The sequence below is a fragment of the Physella acuta genome, unplaced genomic scaffold (genome assembly GCF_028476545.2).
Source record: "Physella acuta isolate Inbredline_101_S28 unplaced genomic scaffold, ASM2847654v3 ptg000331l, whole genome shotgun sequence".
NCBI lineage: Eukaryota > Metazoa > Mollusca > Gastropoda > Physidae > Physella > Physella acuta.
The window spans coordinates 45,580-67,338 of record NW_026731850.1 but is presented as its reverse complement, the minus strand read 5'-3'; the positions used below and the strand labels follow the sequence as shown (position 1 = coordinate 67,338).

Genomic DNA, 21,759 nt, shown 5'->3' with positions numbered 1-21,759 from the left:
CCTATCTCGATTTTGTTTATTTTTATTTAAAAATATGAGTAAAACTGGGGCCTAACTAGCTAGCTAGAGCATAAATAACATTACAAGCTCAAGCTGGTCGAATCATCTTCAAGACTGACGTCAAAATGTGATAAAACTAGGTCACAGTGTGAGTATGCACGAGCTGCAGAGAAAAACAAACAGAGACAAGTGAGCTAGTCAGCTGCAGAAATACCGCGTAATCAGACTTAATGTTACTTATCTTATTCACGTTCAAATTAGTTTAGTAATTTAGTTAGATGTAGAATCTAGATTTGATCTAGATCTAGTAGATTGCTAGATCTATTACAATTAATATTTATTATTTTTTAAATATTATTTCTGCTTAGTTCTACGCTACACAATCTAATCTTAAATCTAGACTCTAGACCAGACCAGCACGTTAAATAAATAGACGTAGATTCTAGATGTAGTCTAGTCCTAGATCTATTAGTACTAGAAATTATATCTACTAGATCTAGATCTAGTAGCCTATTTTCTAAGTAGATCTAGAATCTAGATTTAGATCTAGAATATCTAGATCTACTAAATTTAACTAAAGTATTTAAAATTAGGGGTCCTACAGTCTACCTACTACAGGTAACATTGTAGGGCTGGGTATTTTTTTTATTTTGTATCTTTTTTTATAGGCACTAAGGCCAAGGTTGTGCATCTTTTTAGGCTTGCCCAAGCCTTATTACCCTTACTTTACTTTATTAGTCACTTAGTCCAGATCTTATATTCTTATATTAAAATATTTTGTAGAGAGGGGGGTTGGGGTTGGTTTACCATTTTGTTATTTTATTGTTATAGATCTACCATAGTTAGTTGTGGCCCTGCCCAATAAGCCTATTGTTGAATCTAGATTTAATATATTATATTGCCAGGTTGTATTATTCTGGTGATTAGATCTTTTTAATCTAGGTTTCTAGATGTACATTATATTTTTTATTTTAGTTTTGCAAAATCCTCAGCTATTTAATATTATAATTTAATGAAAAATAAAATAGTTGGATGAATAAGTGAATAAGTAGTCTAAAACATATGACCATGATGATATTACCCTAAAAGGGTTTGTCCATAAATGACAAAATGACAACACAGGGGCTCAAGGGGATCTGACTAGTGTGATAAGAGGCTGGGGGCTCAGAAAGTTTGACACTTTTGTATTTTAGCAAGAAATGTTCATAACCGAAATTTGCATTTTAAAAGACTGATTTTGTAAGTTGTAATGTTATAGAAATTGATTAATATACTGTTTACACAATATAATAATATTTTAGAAGTAACTGGATGTTTAAAACAACAACAAAAAAACCATCTGAGGGGGTAGTTGTCATCCATAAATGACGTCATGCATTTTTTGACGATTTTTACCTCCCCCTCCTCTCTGTCACATGTTGTCACTAAAAGCCAGACCCCCCCCCCCCCCCCTAAAATGACATCACACCTCAGCCCAGAGGCGTAGCGAGGGGGGTGCGAGGTGTGCGGATCGCACCGGGTGACACCATTTAGGGGGTGACACCAAGGCAAAAAATAGCAAAATATATAGAGAAAAACTTGATGGGGGGGGGTGCAAATTGAAAACTTGAGAGAGGGTGCAAATTGAAAACTTGAGGGGGGGTGCAAATCGAAAGTTTGAGGGGGGGGGGGTGCAAATAAAAAATTTGAAAGTTTGTCCCCGGGATGGGTCGCTACGCCTCTGGGGGTTGACACCATTAAGTGCAGCACCAGGTGACAACCGACCTCGCTATGCCACTGCCTCAGCCTACAACCCCCCCCCCCCCCCCCCTCAAAATTGCAGTTGAATTTTTTTTTTAAACATCAATATTTTTCCAAAATTTTGTCTGAACTCTGTCAAAATAAAGTTTTTTTTTTCATCAATTCCTATTACAATTTATTAAAACAGTTTTCTAAAACGCAAAATAACGTCTAAAATTCGTTTTCTAACATTGCTTTTTTATAATGCCAAAGTGTGACGTCGCACCATCTGAACCCCCCTCCCTCTCATCACACACCGTCACAAAATTACGGACCCCCCTCCCCCCTATGAGTGTGATGTCATTTATGGACGACCCCATAGGGGAGAAGTCATTTTAGGGGGAATCTAGCTTTTTTTTATGATGGGTAGGGGAGGATGTAAAACTCATTTAAAAAAGTGTTTAGTATGAATGACTCCAAAAACAGAATGCACAGCTGTGTGTGTCTTGGTGTTTATATAAGCTGCACTACTCTTGGGTATGTGCGCAGAAAAGCAGAGACAACTATTGGTTGTGTGCAGAGATCATGTGATGACAGAGATGACAATTGCTGATAGTGGATAAACACTTGGTTGGCTTAGGCCAGGGTCTCCAAACTACGGCCCACGGGCCGGATGCGACACGCGAAGTCCTCTCATCCTTTTTGTCCAAGGAAAAATTGTTAGTTGGTGATGGCTTAGGAACTTTGCCCAGAAAAACCAAAGACATGCCTGGAAGAAACTGGCCCCCAAACTGAAATTTGATAGTTGATGCGGCCCTCGGACCCCTGGCTTAGGCTATGGTGGCTGTAGGTGCAACTAAGACCCGGCATGTTTGATGTGAGGATTGTGACCAGGAAATCACTCATGAAGAGTAGAGTGCCCAGTCTTTCAAATGTTGACCCTGTCCACATCACACATCCTAAAACTGTACAAGGAAGATGTTGGTATTTAAACAAGATTTATGCAAGCTTGCTTGGTGCTGCACTTGCTCACTCTGGACCAAAAATGTGCTAGGCTGAACATTCGCACTGCTCTTTTGGGTGGGTTGGAGAGTTGAGAGCACCACTAAGAGAAGTGGAAAGAACTAAAAAAGATTAATTAAAGAGACAAAAATTAATTTGAAGAAAAACTACACGTTTCATTATTAGGTCCTATATTTTTCAGATAATCTCTTATATATTTTGTCACAAGGAAAATGATTTCTTACAAAATATCTCAAAGCCAAAATATCTCATGACCAAAGATCTTAAGGACAAAATATTTCAGGACAAATTATCTTAAGAACAAAAAGATCTTAGGACAAATTATCGTACAAATGTTTTGGTCACCATTGTTTCATATATGCATGTCTAGATGTAAAAATTCCACCCCCCCCCCCGAAATGTGATGTACTTAATTGATGATTCTAGTGGGGGAGGGGGGGGGGGGGACTACATTTCTTAGCTTCAATTATTCAAGCATTTACATTTATTCTATTATGCACTGCCTAGATCTACCTTTGGAGTATTTTCCTGTTAAACCAGATACTGATTAAGGACTAAATAAGTAAAGTAATTGGAATCGGCATGGGTAATTCTTTACCCTAACCATAGTCCTTAACCATCTCAAACTCTATTAGAAGCAGTTATCTTTCTGCTTTAAGCTTAACTGAATTTTCATTAAATAATATAGTATTCTAATACATTTTTTTAGGTTCTTGACAGCTATTTCTCATGCTGTCAGTTTCAAATGGATTGGAATCTGTTGTTTTGCGTGTTGGAAATAAAAGAACACTAGATAATGGCCACACGTGCTGCAACCTGTAAGTAAACTGGTTAAGAAATTCAATGTATCCTTTACACAATCAGTTGTGAATACATTTAACTGCTGGTTATATAACAAAAGTATTCCTATGTGTTTTGAAACTTAGCAAATTTTCAAATTTATTTATCTATTTCTTTCTTTATATATATAACGTAATGTCATATATATAACATAATGTCATATATATATATATATATATATATATATATATATATATATATATATATATATATATATATATATATATATATATATATATATATATATATAAGCCCAACAATGTGAAACTGTTATCTTCTTTTTAATCACTACATCATGATATTGTCAAGTATTGTGACATTCTAGCTTTGATGTGCATTAGCCTTAATTCATGGTAACAGAGCTTGATACACAGAACTCTCCTGCCCCAACAAATGTTTCTTGTGATGACATGTATAAACACCCCTATAGAGAAATAATTATTTGATTTTTTAAATGTTTAATACTGTTTTATTACAGTCACCTCAAAGATAAGGAACTTGAAAGAGTATCATTATAAGATAACAAATAATGTAGCTCCATTACCAACTGGTGTGGACATTGCTAATACTTTGAAATACTTTTCACAAACTCTGCTCAGGTATTTAAACATTTTCTTATAACAATTCTTATTTTAAGAATTGGACAAACTATCAAAATTTTAGAAGTAGTTGTGATCTACTAAATTCTTACTTTTTCAGCGTTTTAAAAGATGTGCCCAACATCCCAGTGGAGAGTTATGGTCTGCGCCAAAGGGACAGTGTCAGGCTCTCCATCTTTCCTACCCTGAATTACTCAGGCCTCTATCAGGCTGTGTTGAGTATACTTGATTTGGTTCCTATTGTACAGATTGGACAACTTGGTAAGTCAGAAAAATATATCGTTATCTCTACTGCAGTAAAAATATTTACCAGGAGAAATTATTTAATATTCGCCTTACAGAACTCAATGTTTCTTAAAATATGTTATAAGGGACAGAGATTTCTTTAAGGTTAGATTTAAAATTCAAAGCCTGTTTACTTAAAAAAGATTAGAAAATTAGTGCTATATTTATAGAAAAAACCTATGTTACACATTTTCTGTGAGAATATCCTCTTTGTTTTTCTTCCGTCAGCTCTTGGTGAAGCAGTCCTGAATGTTCTTGGTTGGCTGGTACCTTTCTTGGAGCATGATCTTCTGGACTCCCTACCTTACACAGTGGCATCCACACTGGCCATATTTCCACCAACGCTGCATAAGGACACCATAGACTTGCTGTGCACAAGTCTACTTCCTATGACCTTGAGTAAGGAAACAAACTCGTACACCAAAAGAAAGGGTGATGGAGAGGAGAAAAGAGGTAGAGGGTTTAAAACATATTTAGCATCCGAGGTGAAGGCAATCCAATGGTGAATGTGACCCTGACTCATGGTTCAAGGTATCACTTATTTAGAATGTGCCAGTTAGGCTGACAGTAGGCTGTGTATCAGGGCCACATAATGCACTCAGGGTTCCTAATGTGTCTAAACTGCTTACATTTGGTTTTCAATTTGAAGCTGCTTTTGACTGAATATCATTTAAGCGCTTTTGAGCACTTTCTTCATTTTTAGCATGGTGCTATTTTTTTTTCTGATGAAGTTTTGGTTGTAGCTGAAGAGCTGAGCACAGCAGAGGTGGCATGCATCACCAGCATGGGGTCGGTTTGGCCTTAGTTTGTGAGAGCAAGAGACTCTCTTAATAGGGGGTTTTTGTGGTTATTTTATTTTACCAGCAGTATTTATACACTTTTAATTTGGTATGTTGCTATTGCTGGTGTGTATAGTTTTTGGGAGGTAGTAGTTTAATCTTAGTTACTGAGGATACAAAGAAAAATGGAAAGAATTACTCACAGAATAGCATTAGGTTTATATATTTTTTGTTGTTGAATACAGTAATAACACATTAACCCAATGTTTATTTAATAGTAATAGTTACATATTTATGTTGAAGATTGATAAGACAATTGAAGAAGATTAATAGTAATTAAAGAGTATAGTTTACTGTTGATTTTTTCTTTAGTACTTTGTTAATTTTTTAAATGTACATTGATTTCTGAAAGATTGCATTATATGCTTGTTGTGTGTTTTAAATTATATTTTATTTCAACCATGGGACACTAACCTCTGAATCAACACTGGAGTTAACCACATTTCTGTTTGAGTACTGCCCCTTGTTGATTCTTAGTTCAGTGTTCTAGAAATCACATACCTATGTATAAAGCCATATAAAATATAAATGTATCAAACTCAATTTTTTATTAGTCCTTTCTTGTTATCTCCTGTTGTTTTCTCATTGTATTTTTCCTTGAGTATCATATTTTCTTCCATCAATCCCATAACATTAACACAGTTAATTTTGATTAACATAATCAGCACTTGTCACTAACATTGTAATAAAATCCAAGTGTAAAACCAGGTCTCTACTTTCAGGCTCTGATATAAATGATGACCCAACCTATGCTAGTGAGTCTGCTGCAGCTATCATAACAATGGTATTCCAGCACACTGAAAATGGAGGTGAGGACTGAAGGGATGGTGTTTTTTTAAATTAGAGCCATGTTTTTATAGTTTACTTTATTTTACTAAGTTGGATAAAAAATTTTTATACATTTTTGTTGCTTGAATAAAACTGCTTTATTTATGTTTCTAACATAAGGGCAACTTTAGAATGACTTTACCTGTGTTTTTTGTTCTGCATACTATGGTTAACCTGCAACCCCCTTTTTCAGCCTTTCATTCTCAGATTCTTGAGTGCTTCATGAGCATGAAGAAGAATGTAATTAAGGTAAGTAAAAATAGTAGCCTACAATTCACCCATAAACCAACAATCAAAGTTGAAAAAAAAAACAATTTTCTCCCAAAATGTCACCCTACCAGGATGTTTTGAGCATAATAGCATATGGACCTCCATCTGCCAAATCTCCAGCTGCACATCTGCTGTTTTATTACTGGCCACAGCTGAATCCTGCACTCACAGACAGAAGAGGGATACATTACAAATATTGTGGTGAGTCTCATTTCACTAATGTTTTTGAAAAAAGTTTAAATAAAGTTCAGTTTTTAAAAAACATGCAGTAAGCTTCAATACATGATTCAATTTTGCTGTTATTTATTATCGCATTTTGAATCTTCAATACTGGAAAAAAAGGAGCAAATAATTTGTTTACTTATGTCACGTTAGTTAAAATTTACAAAATTTTTCCTGTTTGCTTCATTAAGCTATGGAATTCACAGGTATTTTAGAACCAGTAATACTTTGTTGTCTTTAGGTGTAAATACCGCTTTCTTGCAGCATAACTTCACAGCCATATTTTAGCTGTTGTTTTATTTTTAATGTTATAAATATATGTTGTTTTCTGATCTTGTATATATCAGTAATCCCCCTTGATTATGTTATCTGTTATTTTCAGAAAAAACTTCTTACTTTTAATTAGAAAGAGAGCTTTGTTTTCTAAGTTCATAATAATAATTTTGCCTGGACCGAAATTCATTTTGTTTAGATTTGGAAATATAAAAAATGTTTTGGTAAAAAAAGAGCTTTAGAACAAAGTGTTTTTTAAGTTTAAAAAAAAAATCTTGAATTGAGAGAAATGATTGAAAGTATTGTCTGTTGTATTTACTAGAGTTGTTCAACCCCTTTACTTCAAACACAAAAAGTATTATCTTGCCTTGTCACATGTCAGCTGTCAAGTAATGTAGCATAACCCTGATTATTGGAGGTAAAAAGTCTAAATACCCTCCCATAAATAATTCTACATCATGTAAAGCTACTACAGCCTCAACATTATTTTTGTTTCACTTGATGAAAACATTTTTGTTATAGTCTAGAAATAGAATGTGCCATTATGTGCCTATATAATTATAGTAAATAAATAAAACCAATGTACAAACATACAACTATACTGTAAATGAAAATGAGTGAAAATCTTATATTGCCTAAAGTAGTTAAAATTTATATCTTGTGCCCTTAGTACTCAGATAATCAGGGTTCAGCCATTAGATTGTTTGTATAAAGTTGTTTATGCTAGCTTTTTTTAGAAAACTGTAAAAATAGTGTTTTTGTTTGTTCATCTACATGTTGGGTAGATATTTAGATTTTTAAATGTTACTTTCACAATGATAAAATTGAATAAATTACTATTTGTAGCATGGCCAGCCATATTATGTCAAAGAAAAGGTTGCATCAATGAAGGAAATTGCCAAGCTATAAAGGTAGTTTTATTTAACATTTGATAAAAAGAATTTATTTTTAAAATTTATTTTTAATGCTGTTATTGTTTTTTTTTTCAAAATAAATGAAATTACAATATATAATTAACAAAATAATTTGTAAATGTATTGTTTGTTTAGTTAGTCAAAGTCTTTATAACCAATTAATCCAAATTATATAAAAACTGCTTTTTGAAGTATTAAACTAGTAATTTACAATAAAACCATGCACTTTTATTTTATTGACTTTCTTAAACAGTTAAAAAAATTAATAGTAACTTATTTATATTACAGACTTGTTAACTGTAAAATTGTAATATTTTTTATTTTATTTACTCTTTAAACTGGTAAACCATTTGAAAATAAAAGTAAAAGAATTACTTTAAAAATTATTTACTTAGTACTCTTGTTTTTTTAAAGTTAAATAAATTGTGTTTAAATGTTTAATGTGTGTTTACAGATGTGCATCAACCCAGCCCTGGCCATACACTCAGGAGACTCCCCTCCACCACTGTACATCTGCAGTGACTGCTCACAGGCCCTGAAGAAAGAACATGGGGAGTACATGGTGGACCTGCTCATGCCTATGCCTCATGTTTCTTCTGTGTGTGAAAACAAGGTTTGTTGCTTGCCATACTTGCTAGGTTCATCTGACAAACATCATATGATTAATGTGTGAAAACAAGGTTTATAATTGCCATACTTGCTTACAAACATGTAGCTAATACTTAGGTATAAACATTTTTATTTAAGCATTTGTTTAAAAGAAGATGATGAAAAATGTTATTAAGTTAGCAATGTTTATGGTTGTATCTGTTAACATCCATACGTTTTATCCACATTTTTTTGCTGAAAATCTAATTTTTATATTTCATTACTTTTTTTGTTTCGACATTATTTTGTTTGTGTTTGTATCTTTTTTTCATGTGCTGTTGTTTTATAAACTCTTTTAGTTAATTGTTGTCTTTAATTTTTCCATCAGAACTGCAAGTTCTCTCACAACATTGCTGTGTGCACATGTTTCACTATTGAGTGTGCTAGTTTTAACAACAACAGACCCATAAGGTACTGTAGTTCATGCCATGAGCGTCGTCATGGAAACAGTGGCTCTCCCAACCACATCTTCCACACAAGTATCACAGACATCTGGAGTTGTACGCCTGAGGTTCAAAGATACCTCATGGATGCCATTGTCAGGTAGGTAGGATATTAAATGTCCTTCCAAAAACTATAACATGATAAGTACAACAGTGGCAAGTAAAATTATGATGTTCAGGATATCTCCCTCCTCCCCTCTCCCCCAAGTAGAACAATGGCAAGTAAAATTATGATGTTCAGGATATCTCCCTCCTCCCCTCTCCCCCAAGTACAACAGTGGCAAGTAAAATTATGATGTTCAGGATATCTCCCTCCTCCCCTCTCCCCCAAGTAGAACAATGGCAAGTAAAATTATGATGTTCAGGATATCTCCCTCCTCCCCTCTCCCCCAAGTAGAACAATGGCAAGTAAAATTATGATGTTCAGGATATCTCCCTCCTCCCCTCTCCCCCAAGTAGAACAATGGCAAGTAAAATTATGATGTTCAGGATATCTCCCTCCTCCCCTCTCCCCCAAGTATAACAGTGGCAAGTAAAATTATGATGTTCTCACATTCATTTTGTTTTGGTTTATTGTAACTTTCTTAATTTTTTTTTACCAGCCTGTTGAAAGAAGCGTCACCAATAGGAACAAAAAGAATGGTTGAGATGGGAGAAGACCTACGCCGTCTGGCTGATGAGGAGGAAGGCTTTGATGTAGAGGATGCAGGAGAGAGGAGGCTACTCAGCAGATATGGGATCTGGTTGCTGGTAGAGCTTTGCAAGCCTGCTGAAGATATACCTATTGTAAGCTGCTTTATTCATATTTATAAGAACCTCAAAAATACATCCTTTTTTGTTTTATATACATTTTTTTACTTATACTTTGGATCAAAACTTATTTTTTTTGGAGCTTATTATAGAAACATGTTTAAAAAAACTAAAGTTTATCATTTTGTTTACAGGAAGTTCTAGGACGTCTGTTGGGCATGTTGTTCCAGTGGTTTGATGCAACTGCTTATCTTCCTGATGGTAGTTATACATGTTCTTTCATATCATAACAATATACTAGATTACTGGGGCAAGTTGAAATGCAAAGAAAAATGACAGGAATGTATTTTTTCTCAAAAATGTTTGTTCTTTATTTAAGATAATATTGGCAATGCTCTTGAGAGACTGAAACCAGAGGTTAGTGAACTTGTGTTTTATTCATGTTATATTGACATAATAAATGTATTAACTTAAATTATTATATTTGGAAATTATGTGTTTATTAAATGCAAAATGATAAATATTGTCAGGGTTTTAAAAACTTTAGATACATTTTAGTTGAATTAGAGAAAAAACTTTGTGCTTCATTCTACATAATTCTGTGTTTAGTATATTTATAATTGGATACAAGATGTGATGAAAACACACTTTGAGGTGATTGTGTCGTGTCTCCTGCCTCATCCTGTTGAATATTCCAGAGTTGGTGGATTCTGGTTAGTTTTAAACAGATACAACAATTTCATGTAACATTAAACATCTCATAAATCTTGCCTTCACTTATGTGCTGGAAACATTTTCAACATTAATTTTCCCTTTTTTTTTGTGTTGGCTATAGTATCATTTTTTTTCTGTTTTAAATGAGGATAATTATTTTTGTTTTATTCTTGGAGTTGTAAAGTTTTTAATACAAATTTTTTTATTACAGGGACACACTTTGTACCAGAACAACTCAAATAAAAGAAGGACTCAATTGTTTTTTCTGTTTAGTACCCTATGATGTGATTACATTTGAGGTATATTTTGTTCTCTTCATTCCCCACTTCATTCCCTTCATTTTCACACAAACCCTACCCAAATGTTAGAGTTAACAGTTTTATATACACTTTGTAGAAAATAATACTGTTTCCATACTTACCTCCTTTTTTGTTTCTGTGGCATCTTACCGGTAAGTCGTGAGTTTTAACTAACAGTTTGGTAAACATAACAAAACAATGTGCTACAGTCAGTAATGTTGTGGTGGCCTTCCAGTGAAGACAACACAGCTAACATATGAATGTTTGTCTTCCCATTTGATCACTAATTTCTTTTTTTTTGTCAAGCATGTCTAACTGATTTTAGGCTCGTCATACATTTATTTTATTTTAAAGAGAACCAAATGAAAAATGTCCTGTTTCCCCCACCAGATTTGGGATTATGTGATGCCATATTGGCTTGAAGCAATCCGTACAGAGGTGCCAGACGATGAACTGCATGAGCTTAAAGTCTTATTAAGGTGAAACTTTTATCACTCTCTATATCATGTACCTTAATGTATTTAAAGAAGTTAGAGTGTGTTCAACGTTTTCTAAACAAATGTATTGTGTTTATTGTGCATAAATTTCAAATTCTCAAAAATGTATCAAATTCTCATATTATATTTTTTAAGCTTATATATTTTTTCAGTAAAGCTTTTGACATTGATATGTGTCCCCTCCCTTTCACTTTGATAAAAATGTACAACTTTGTGAGTGAGAGGTTTGATGACACCAGCGCTTCTGTGATGGAACAAGCCCTTCAGTGGCTGCAGGTAGGGCACCATGTTTGTTGACTTGTAGATTTTAAAATCGTAGGAACTTGCTCTCTTTGAATTATTTAACAATATCAATTGAACCGTTTTTGTTCTATATACTGTGAGGGAATATATGTTGCACCAAGTAAATTTTAAATTCAATGAGTGTTCTATTAAATGAAAAGAAAGGTATTATTAACATTGAGCCCTTACAATTTTTGCTAATTAATTGAAATGATGGATGAGATAAATTGTTGAGACAATTAATGTACTTTTATTTTTCCCTTCACTCTCTCTCAGATTTTGTTTTAAAAAGATAGATGATACATTGTGGAGACAGTTATTTTACTTTCATTTTTTCCTTCACTCTCCCAGATTTTAAGCAGCCTGGACATTGTGATCCCCATGCATCAGACTCTGCGCATGTTCAAGTGTGGTGTTGACAAGATCAGCACAGATCCAGACAGCATTGACCTGCTGCACCAGGATGGTGTACACGGCCACGCCATCCTGACCCCAGGCTCACCCATGCATGAACATGCAGCCCCACTCAGCCCTGAAAGATTCCCATTTATCCCTGACCCCCTGGAGCTGTATGAGAAGGAGTCTGAGCTTGTTCTGCCATGTTTTATCATGATGCTGGACCTGTGCCTCAAGCAGGTTAGTCTTTACTTACACTTTGTTGTAGGCAAGAAGGCTGAAATTGTAGCCTATATTGTGCACAACAGTTTAACATATAATACTCAATTGTGTTGAAATCCCGTCCAGCAAATCAACTGAGAATGAAGAACAAGTTGGTAATCAAAAACAAATATTCTATGAGAACTGTTTTTTTTTAAATCCTAATCCATGAGTGTTAATAAAGAAAAATATATAGTTTATTTATGATGATTCTGTTTTTAAAAAATCTGTGTGCACATTTTTACAGAGAAAATTTTATACTTTAATAAAGAAGCTCCACACTTGTGTCGTTTTTAGTAAGTTGTGTTTCTATATTGGTCTCTTGAAATGTTTTATTCTAGATGGATCTGCAGGAAGCTCCCCAGCATCTTGGAATTTACAATGAAACAAGCAGAGAAGTCATGGCGCTTCTATCCTGCATGGTGCGCAAGAAATGGGACGGCCGTCACACCTGTGACACTGATGTGAAGAGGGTCAACTGTGTCTTCTGCCAGAACATTGCCCTGTGGCACCAGCTAGCTGCCCAACTGATGGAACACGTCTGCCCACGTGACCCCTTGAAGATCCCCAACAAGGAACTCCCAAAACTAGATGACCTAAAGCATCAAACCATCACGGAGGCTCAGAGTAAGTCATGAGCTTGTATTGATTACTTAATTTTTATATGACAGTACAACTTTTATTTAAAAAGTTGATCAGATAACTTGTTTCATGCTGTAATGATGTAATAATTTGTTAAATGTCTCTGTGGTGTTCTGTAGATAACTTTTTTGTGTGTTGGGATGATGTTTTGATAATTTGTTGAATATCTCTGTGATGTTCTTCAGATAACTTGTTTGTGTGTTAAGATAATTTGTGTAGGTAATGTTTTGATAATTATTTAAATTGTCTAGTTGATGTTTGAATAATTTATTGCATGTCTAGATGAAAACATTGACCAGGATGATGAGAAAGAGGATCCAGTATTTGATATATTGAGCATGCCAATGTACCTACAGCTTTATGATGCTTTACTAGAGGTCAGTTTTTCTAGACAATGTTGATATATACTTTACTCAGCTTTTAAATTTAGTGGTGTTTGTCTTCATAGCTCATCAACCCAGGGTAGTTAATGAAATTTTAGCAATTAAAAAATGGTGTGCTAACCAAAAATAATTATTGTGTTTACCTACAATGAACCCAGAGTTTGGTGAATGTGTCTGATGTTGATGCTCTCTATGCTGTGCTATCATCAATGAGGTACCTCATACTACATGGCGAATGTCTGAACTACACCATCAACCAGTACACAAACTTCATCACCTTCTCATTCCGCAAGAGATTCATCCCTACGTAAGTCAAACATGTAATAGGTGTAATTAAAATCAAAATATGTTGATTTTTGTAAAAGCTAGCTTGATATTTTGTGTGTGAAGTGGAGGGAGGTTGGGTAGTTGACCTGGATCTTTAAGAAACAGGTGCTAAGATAAAGATTTATTGTCATAATTTTGAACTGATATATAAACTATAATTAATTTCATAGTGAAAATAAGAAAAAGATGACTGTGTAAGGTTTTATTGATGCTATTTAAACAAAAGTTTTCTGTCTTGTCCATAGCCTGTGGAAACTACTGCAGACAGAACACTCCCAGCTAGCCACACTGTGTATCCCACTGTTGCTGCACTGCATGACCCTGCCCACTGGCTCTCAGATTCTCTGGGCTCTTGTAGAGCAGGACTTTGGTCACGATGACTGGCGTGCCAGGTTTGCAGCAGGTATTTGCAATCTTTTATCTACATTTTTATGCCAGTCTGTTCAGTGTGTAAGAGACATTAAAATTGCCTTTAAATAATACTAAACTTAAATATATATGACTGAAAAAGTAGTCAGTCTAGCTTGTTGTTTGATGTACTTAAACCTGTCCACTAATTCTTCTCTACCCTTGACTTAAAATCATCAGTTGAAAAAGTCACCATGTTAGCCCGCTGTTTGGAGCCTGAAGTCATCAAAAACAACCATGTGATTCAGACATCTTTAGCTCATGCCTTCTGTCACCTGATTGGATCTGTGGAGGACATCAATGCTGCTGTAGCACAGAGAGCAATTATGTTCTTGGAAACCATCAGGCCAGCAGCCCTTAAGGTTTGGTTACTATACATCATCTGTTAAACTTTATCTCATGCATTGCTAAAAATCTCCATTATGTATCAGTGATCTCATCATAGTGTGGCTGTTTAATTATACAGAATTCCTTTTTTTTTATTAAGAAAAGGTTCAATAGTTTCTTTTATATAGACATCATAGAGAAAAATTGTGTTGTTACTTTCCTAAATTCTAGTTCACTGCTTGGTGGACTCAACAACAAATTTGATTTCTGGAACTGCATTTGGTTTTGCAGTAGAGTATTCCACTAAACAGTGCCATACCATGTTATTTCTAAAGCAGACTTTTTTTTTAATTGTTTTAATTTTAAGCAATTTTCTACTCACTTTTTTTGTAAAAACAAATAATTTATGAAATAATTTCAATCTTTCAGTGTCTGGTGAACTGCCTTGAGTTTCAGTTTGACTCAGTAATAGAAGACAGGTCCCTGATCCTGCATAGAGTGCAGCTGCTAGAGACTGCTCTAAAAGATGTGCAGATACTCAGTTGGGAGTTCTTCCTGAATAGGTTCGACACCCTCTCACTTGAGGCGCAGGTAGATCTGGAAAGTAGTGGAGACATCCCTTACCCCACAGGTCAGTTTGTGGTGATGAAATTTTTCTTTTCTGATATGAGGTTTGTTGTATTTATGTTTTCATTAAGTTTTGCCTTAAGGTTGCAAGTAAATTAAGTTATTGTGTCGGCTTGTAATTTTGTTTTGGATAATTGGGGAATCTACTTTTTTTAAACGGTCACTTTTTTGTGGTTGAGGTTGATATGCTTAATATATATATATATGTATTTAATAGGTAAATTAAACTTACTGTTTGGGAAAGTAAATTATTTATTGATCTTTGAGAGAATGCATGGAAATAATGTGAGCATTAATAATATGCCTTTTTTAAAAAATGTAAATGCAGTTTTACAGTTGAAGTTTTTTTATTTTGAATTTTTATTATCACAAAAAACATTTTGCTTTAACTTAAAAATGTATGATGATTTTAAATATTAGCCTGAATACATTTTGTACTCTGATAGATTTTATTTCAAATTTCCCTAGATCTTACAAGCAGTGATCGACACAGTGAACACTTTGTACGTAAACTAAACCGTGCCAGGTTTGCTTTGGCTAGGACAGACAGTGTGAGATCAGTTAGCCAGAGCATGAAAGGGAAACCACCCTACAGGAGAGCAATTTCAGTACCCCTACACCTAATTACCAAAGGCTTAAATCCACCAAAGTGTGAGTTTCAGCTTATTTTTTTTTTAATATATTCCCATTAACAAATCAGTGAGTATTTTTTTAAAGTCTACAGGAAATCTTCAAGCATATTTCCACATACATTAAAGTTTAAAATTTTCAATGAATTCTCAAGTAATAATTTTACAAAATAGACAATTTGCTGCATCTCAGTTTAAACAATCACATACAACTAGAACTAAGAAGTGTTATAAAATACTTTAAAACATTTAGACTTAATTTTTTTGGGCATTGCAAGTGAGGCCTTTTTTTGTGCTGAAGTTTTAAAATTAACCTTTGTTAAATATCTTTTTTTATCTGTGCCTAACAGTCTTAAACTTAAACCTCTATCTGAATAATCTTCCTGTACTATCTTTTTAACTTTACATCTTATTGTTATCTTACTATTTTATTTCATTCAAAAGTTGATCAGTCCTATCAAGCTCATTGTAAGTAGTGGTGACAGTTTCATACAAGTCTACATACTTCTACGTCTTTTATACTATTCACAATTTAGATTTTCTAAAATCTTTTAAATTCTTTAATAATTTTAGGCATGGAAAATTTTAATTCATTATTTTTTTATTATATTTATCTTTAAAATGTGAATATAGCCAGCATGTTATCTTAAGTACATTAACAATTTTAACTATACAATATTGCAGCTGTGATATAATCAACAATTATGTTGTGCATGTTTTGATACATAATGTACAACTAATTACAAAAATATTTTCAGCCTGAAATTTTATTTTTTTCAAGGTCTGCATAATACTTCATTTTTAGGTGATTTGTTTTTTTTTAAAAAAAGAAAATATTGTGCTTTATTTTTTTTGTAACAAATCCTTGTATTAAGATTGCAATTATGTGTGCATTAAATTATACATACAAATATTGACCTCATCATATCTTGTTTTTAGATTTAGTCCCTCACCCACTGCCTGTGGTCAAAGATTTATGCACAATTTTCTGCATGAAAATACCTATTTGAGAGCTATAATTACTATAAAAGAAGAATATCAAATGTATTCAATTCTGAAATAGTGTTATTTTTCTATTTACTGTTAAATATTTCAAACTAATTTTAAGTTTGTCATACAAATTTTTTCAAATTAGGTAAATTTTAAAAACCTAGATATTTTTGTAAGAAAAATTGTTAGTAAAAAATGTGTGATGTTAGGTATTAAAGTAATGAATTTCCAGTGGCTTAAACTGATTTTTTTTTTTGCTCGGACTTTATAAAACAAATAACTATACATTAATATCTGTTGGGATTTTTTTTGTGATGCAGAGCCGCATAGAACTACAAACTTCATTTTTATTTAAGTATGTTTTCTTAAACTCCCGTTTGAAAAAAATATTTTTTTTTGCAATTCCAGAGCCCAGAATAAGTATTGTTTCAAGACTAAAGGTTTTAATTAAAGGGGATTACTGATTTTATTAAGGGTATAAGAACAATGGTTTGAGCGTGAACTCTATCTAATGTGTGCTATTGTGCTACAATGTTTTTAATAATTTTATATACTATATGCAAATTTTGTTATTATTATATATGCTGCCTACTTAATTTGTATTCTATTTATATATGCCTCATACATTTTACTGATTTACTTTTCAATATTTATCTCATTATTCCAGTTATTCAATTTTTTTTTTTATTTTATAAGTGTGAAAGTAGAAAAGATTTTGCTTTTATTGGATTAAACTGATAGTGTTAAACTGCATATTAATCAATGGCGAAATAGAAAATATAATTATAAAACAGTATTTCTATACATTACAAAAGAGGAATCATTAAACTATAAATAAAAATAATTTCAAAAAATCGTTAAATAACTGTAGAATAGTAGAAGTGAATAAATTAGATATTTTTATATATTTAATCAACTTAAACATCAGTTCTTGTCTAAAGTGGTTTAAATTTAATGCTGGAAAAAAAAAGCCAACACATTTTTCAATTGTTGATATTTGTTTTCTCACCTCGTGCTAATGGCTTAAGAGAACAACCACTATACTGAGGAAATTTTCCTACCAAGTTTTAACTTTAATGTTAAATAAATAACAGCATGAGATGGCTGCAGTGTGAATGATTAGCTCTCATCTTGCGCAACACAAGGACACTGATGACTGTTTGTCATAATGGCACCCTAACCTCATTTCTGGCATTTTTTCAGCAACCTCAAAGAACAAAGAGCATTCTGTTAACACGATATTTGACAAGCATTCAAAGAGTTTACTGTATAAGAGGCTGCTTTGTAAGGAAGATTTTGATTGCTGTTTCATTGGCGTGTTGCACTTTCACAAACCACACCCCCCTCAGCATTGATGATATCCTAATATCCATTACCAATCTAATCTTTTGTTGTCCAGACATTTTTAAACAACCTTGTAAAAATGTGTCATCTTATACTACAATAATATAGAAATTTTAAAGAAATTGTTTTTTTTTTTTTACAAATTTTTAATTATTCCTTCAAAGTTTTAACTTGAAATAAATTAGATTAGTGTACTCAAATTTAAATTTAAAAAAAAAATTAACGTAAAAAAATAAATCTTTAGATAATGTGAGCAACAGATGATTGTTCTGCAAGCATGCTTTAGTTACACTTTATTTTCTATGACACATTTTAATGAATACATTTTCTGTTTGAACACTATTTTAATGTAGTTTAAAATACACTGAGTCTTGTATATATAAACGAAAAATTATATCATAAGTACTTTTTAAATTGAGAGTGAAACAAATAGCCAAGTAGTGTTAACATCTTGCACTATATAAACTGTATTTATTGTAACTATTTGTAAATACATTTTTATTACAGTGAATGTCACATTTATATTCAGCTTGTAAGTAATGTTATTAAGTGTAAACATATTTTCTTTAGGAATTCAAAACTATTCACACAAGGTGTTTTCTTTATCACAGTTTAAAATTTTTAAATTTTTTTAATACATCTAATGTGTAGTTATGCCTCACCTATACACAAATAATGAGTGTTCACATATCTACTTGCATAGATGTAAACATATCTTGTTCCATGACATTATTAGCAAACTATAAGCACATTAACTTGATCACCTTTAATTTAGTTGATTAGACCATTAGTTGACTAGTAGGACCTGTCTGAGATAGCGTAAACCACAGTAACTTCTTCAGCACAAGTCCATGTTAGATTTCACTGCATTTCACTAAAACTTGTTTTCTAACCTAAACTCTAGTTCGTAATTTAAAAAAAAAATTGTGTCTTACTTAATTCACCTTCACCGTATGTCATGGGTGTCAACCACCTATTTTTCATAGTAAATTTTTGCCCTATGCATATTATTTGGCCTAGTGTATTGGGCCTTACTATTATGCCTACTATCCAGCATGCTGTATGGGCACACACATTTTTACACCAGACTTGACTTCAATTATCTAAGTGTCAGTAAAAATATGCACCTTTTAAGTAGGCCAATATTGTGGATAGGAAACACCTGGGGAAAAAACATAGACCTTAGGAAACGAGTGCTAAAGTAATTACCAAGTCAAGATATTTGAAATGTTCTCAATCAATCGTTTTTAGCAAAAGCATAGCAATTTTACTATTTATTCAAAACCAAACCAAATAAGTATGGCTCTTAGATTTTTCAGGTTGTGATACATAAATGTCTTACCTTGGCAAAAGAAACCATTTAAATGAAATGGTGGTAGTTACAAAGTTATATAACATTTTAGATTATGGTTATCTTACCATCCCCAATAATGTTTATTCTTAAGAAATCCAGATAGTGTGCTACATCACACTTTTAGCACCCTCCCCCCCCCCCCCCCCCCCACCCCCATCTTCTTATCATTGACCATAACAAAAGAGACAAAACTCGTATATGGGTGACAGCATCAATGGATGAATTTTAAGCATACCAATATGATAAATGTGTGGTATTTTTCTAACACACCATAATATACCATTTCAGCACTCAGGTAGGCTTTATTTGAGCTTTGTGTCTATCTTCTCCATTGTTTCCTCAATCTAAATGTAAAGGGTGAATTCCACCCACAATATATGCATAGGCTGGTAAATAATGGCATACAGTGAAGGTTAAATAATATTAAAAAACTTTATGTTTAAAATAAATACTTGAAAATATTTTATACTTTTGTGGAAATAATGGGACATAATATATTATCTTCATTGTGAATACAATGCAAGTTTTTTGTGGCATACATACAAATAATTATTGTTATATTTATCTCTTTAACAGTTGACCCAAGTGGCTTGACCACTACCCTCAAGCACTTTAAACACAGTCCACGTGTTTGCACTTTTTTTATCTCCCTTTGTTGTCAATTTTTGCCCAATCAAATTTTTTCTTCTTTTTCAACCCAGCATTACAAGTTTTACCTTGTATTTTTTAAAATAAAATCTTAACACAACATCTTAACTGAAGCTGCAACTTTTTAAGCATACATTTTTTTTTCAATTTCCCTTTTTTTTTCTTAATATCTTTGGTTTTAAAAAAATGCATTTGTATTTTGCTCTTACAAAACTCTGAATAGAAAAAGATATTACATTTTTAAAATATGAAAACATAATGTATACCTTACTTTTAGTTGCAAATAGATTTTCCATGATTTTAAAATGTATTGATGGGTGTTGAAAAATCAAACAGCTAAAAATTCTGCAGATTGTCTTCAAAAAAATAATGAATCCTCATGGAATACATGTTATACTATGACCAAAAAATAGATAAATCTTTTGATTTTGTTAATCTTACAACAGTGGAGAAGGAGAAGTCTTGTGTCAGACAGTGGTCAGCTCCCCAGTTTAGCCTCCCTCGCAGGATGCCATCAAAGCTAAACCTTGGTAACTTCGGCTCCTCCATGTTCCCAGGTAAATTTCCTCCCTTTACCTTTTTGTGGGTGTGTATTCAAAAATTTCTCTCTAGGAATTCATAGGGTAGATTTTAAAGTGGTTTTATCTGTTTGATAATAATAAAACCCATGCTTTATCAAAAGAAGTGTTTGACAAAATGTATCAAACTTTTTTAAAATCAAGAAATAAATATTAGCATAATTGATAATATCAATAATAAACTTTTGTAATAGCTTACTTATACTTGATGCTGTTTATTTTCACTTGTTTGTCATTTATTGAAAGGCATTTTAAAATGTATAGCGATATATGTGTTTCAAAATGATGGACATAGAGGTGTATTCTTGTTTGAAAATGTAATTGGTTTCTTACTGCACAGGTGGTCAGCTGAGAGAGTTCACTGATGAAGAGAGCAACTTTGCAGCTTTGTTACAAAGAGCCATGGATTTGGAGGGTGTTGATAGGGACACAGTCTATCAGCTGGTCTCTCTTCTAATGACAGTCAGTTTCTTAGTCGCTTTAATTCCTCATTTTCTTCGGCAAATTATTATGTAAACTCCCTCTTGTATTTGTATCATGGTCTGTTCTTTCTGTGTATTATCTCCCTTTTCATGATCAGCACCTTATGAAACTTAAAAATTATCTTCCTTTTCATGATCTGTATCTTATGAAAGCTAATTTATCTCCCTTGTCATGGTCAGTACTTTGAGGATTACTTCATTTCCAGTTATATTTCATCCCTACTTTCAGTTTCTTATATTATTTAGTTTTTTTTTGAAGACATAGATTCTTTATGTAAATTTATTCATTTCTCAACTAAATTTTAAACAGTCTGTAAAGTACACATCTCCAAGTTATATTTCCCAGAATTAATTTGTTTGCATGCACACTTCCAGTTCATGGTCCACTGTAATGAAAATGAAGAGAGTGAAGAGGGGGCCCCCCACATTGACACCAAGTCACAAAATATTGTCCTGAGACACCTGAACGTGCTGCTGGGCTACAATCAGACTGAGAAGTCATTCAGTGTCCCACCTTTTAAGCTCAGGTTGGTTTAAACCTCTACCTTCTGCCTGGCATCTTTTGGCTATTGACTTGGTAGGCCAATGGAATAGACAGTACTGGATTTTAAATTTTGTGTATTATCAACTTAATAGGTGAATGTAATATAAATAACTAGAGAATAACACTTAAAATAGTGTGGGTGTTGATTTAGTAGGTGAGTGGAATAGAAAACCAAAGCATAACACCCAAATACATGTGATCTCAGGCAATATTTGTTGTCCACAGATGTTCAGCAGTGTTCAATGCCTTCCTGAGTGGTGTTATGTATGTAAGTATTATTTATGTAAAAATATATTTTTCTAACAGCGATGATTATTTAAATAAAAAATATCAAAATATTTAAATCAGTTAAATCTCAAATCTACATGGTTATA

The 21,759-nt window shown here is 32.9% G+C and overlaps 1 protein-coding gene across 11 annotated transcripts in view; it reads left to right on the top strand.

Annotated features, from left to right (window-relative positions):
• Window positions 1-116: 116 nt before the first annotated feature.
• The window catches only part of LOC131940783 (protein unc-79 homolog), a 34,681-nt gene continuing 13,038 nt past the window's right edge, over window positions 117-21,759 (top strand). For 2 of the 11 annotated variants that reach the window (XR_009386578.1, XM_059299591.1), the window contains exons 1-33: window positions 117-217; window positions 3,452-3,560; window positions 4,061-4,181; window positions 4,282-4,442; window positions 4,695-4,919; window positions 6,028-6,114; window positions 6,327-6,382; window positions 6,475-6,604; window positions 6,817-6,831; window positions 7,745-7,809; window positions 8,267-8,425; window positions 8,789-9,003; window positions 9,506-9,689; window positions 9,848-9,914; window positions 10,033-10,070; window positions 10,263-10,366; window positions 10,579-10,666; window positions 11,057-11,145; window positions 11,316-11,439; window positions 11,797-12,081; window positions 12,444-12,729; window positions 13,027-13,121; window positions 13,286-13,434; window positions 13,700-13,857; window positions 14,043-14,224; window positions 14,619-14,820; window positions 15,285-15,467; window positions 15,890-15,913; window positions 17,639-17,719; window positions 20,228-20,338; window positions 20,700-20,821; window positions 21,217-21,368; window positions 21,611-21,653. Coding sequence is in view for 10 of the 11 variants with exons in the window: in XM_059299591.1 (XP_059155574.1) it covers window positions 3,539-3,560; window positions 4,061-4,181; window positions 4,282-4,442; window positions 4,695-4,919; window positions 6,028-6,114; window positions 6,327-6,382; window positions 6,475-6,604; window positions 6,817-6,831; window positions 7,745-7,809; window positions 8,267-8,425; window positions 8,789-9,003; window positions 9,506-9,689; window positions 9,848-9,914; window positions 10,033-10,070; window positions 10,263-10,366; window positions 10,579-10,666; window positions 11,057-11,145; window positions 11,316-11,439; window positions 11,797-12,081; window positions 12,444-12,729; window positions 13,027-13,121; window positions 13,286-13,434; window positions 13,700-13,857; window positions 14,043-14,224; window positions 14,619-14,820; window positions 15,285-15,467; window positions 15,890-15,913; window positions 17,639-17,719; window positions 20,228-20,338; window positions 20,700-20,821; window positions 21,217-21,368; window positions 21,611-21,653 (4,023 nt within the window). In the remaining variant the exon portion in view is untranslated. The remainder of the gene's footprint in view (window positions 218-3,451; window positions 3,561-4,060; window positions 4,182-4,281; window positions 4,443-4,694; window positions 4,920-6,027; window positions 6,115-6,326; window positions 6,383-6,474; window positions 6,605-6,816; window positions 6,832-7,744; window positions 7,810-8,266; window positions 8,426-8,788; window positions 9,004-9,505; window positions 9,690-9,847; window positions 9,915-10,032; window positions 10,071-10,262; window positions 10,367-10,578; window positions 10,667-11,056; window positions 11,146-11,315; window positions 11,440-11,796; window positions 12,082-12,443; window positions 12,730-13,026; window positions 13,122-13,285; window positions 13,435-13,699; window positions 13,858-14,042; window positions 14,225-14,618; window positions 14,821-15,284; window positions 15,468-15,889; window positions 15,914-17,638; window positions 17,720-20,227; window positions 20,339-20,699; window positions 20,822-21,216; window positions 21,369-21,610; window positions 21,654-21,759) is intronic. The other 9 variants (XM_059299585.1, XM_059299581.1, XM_059299587.1 and 6 more) reach the window with 8 other exon arrangements.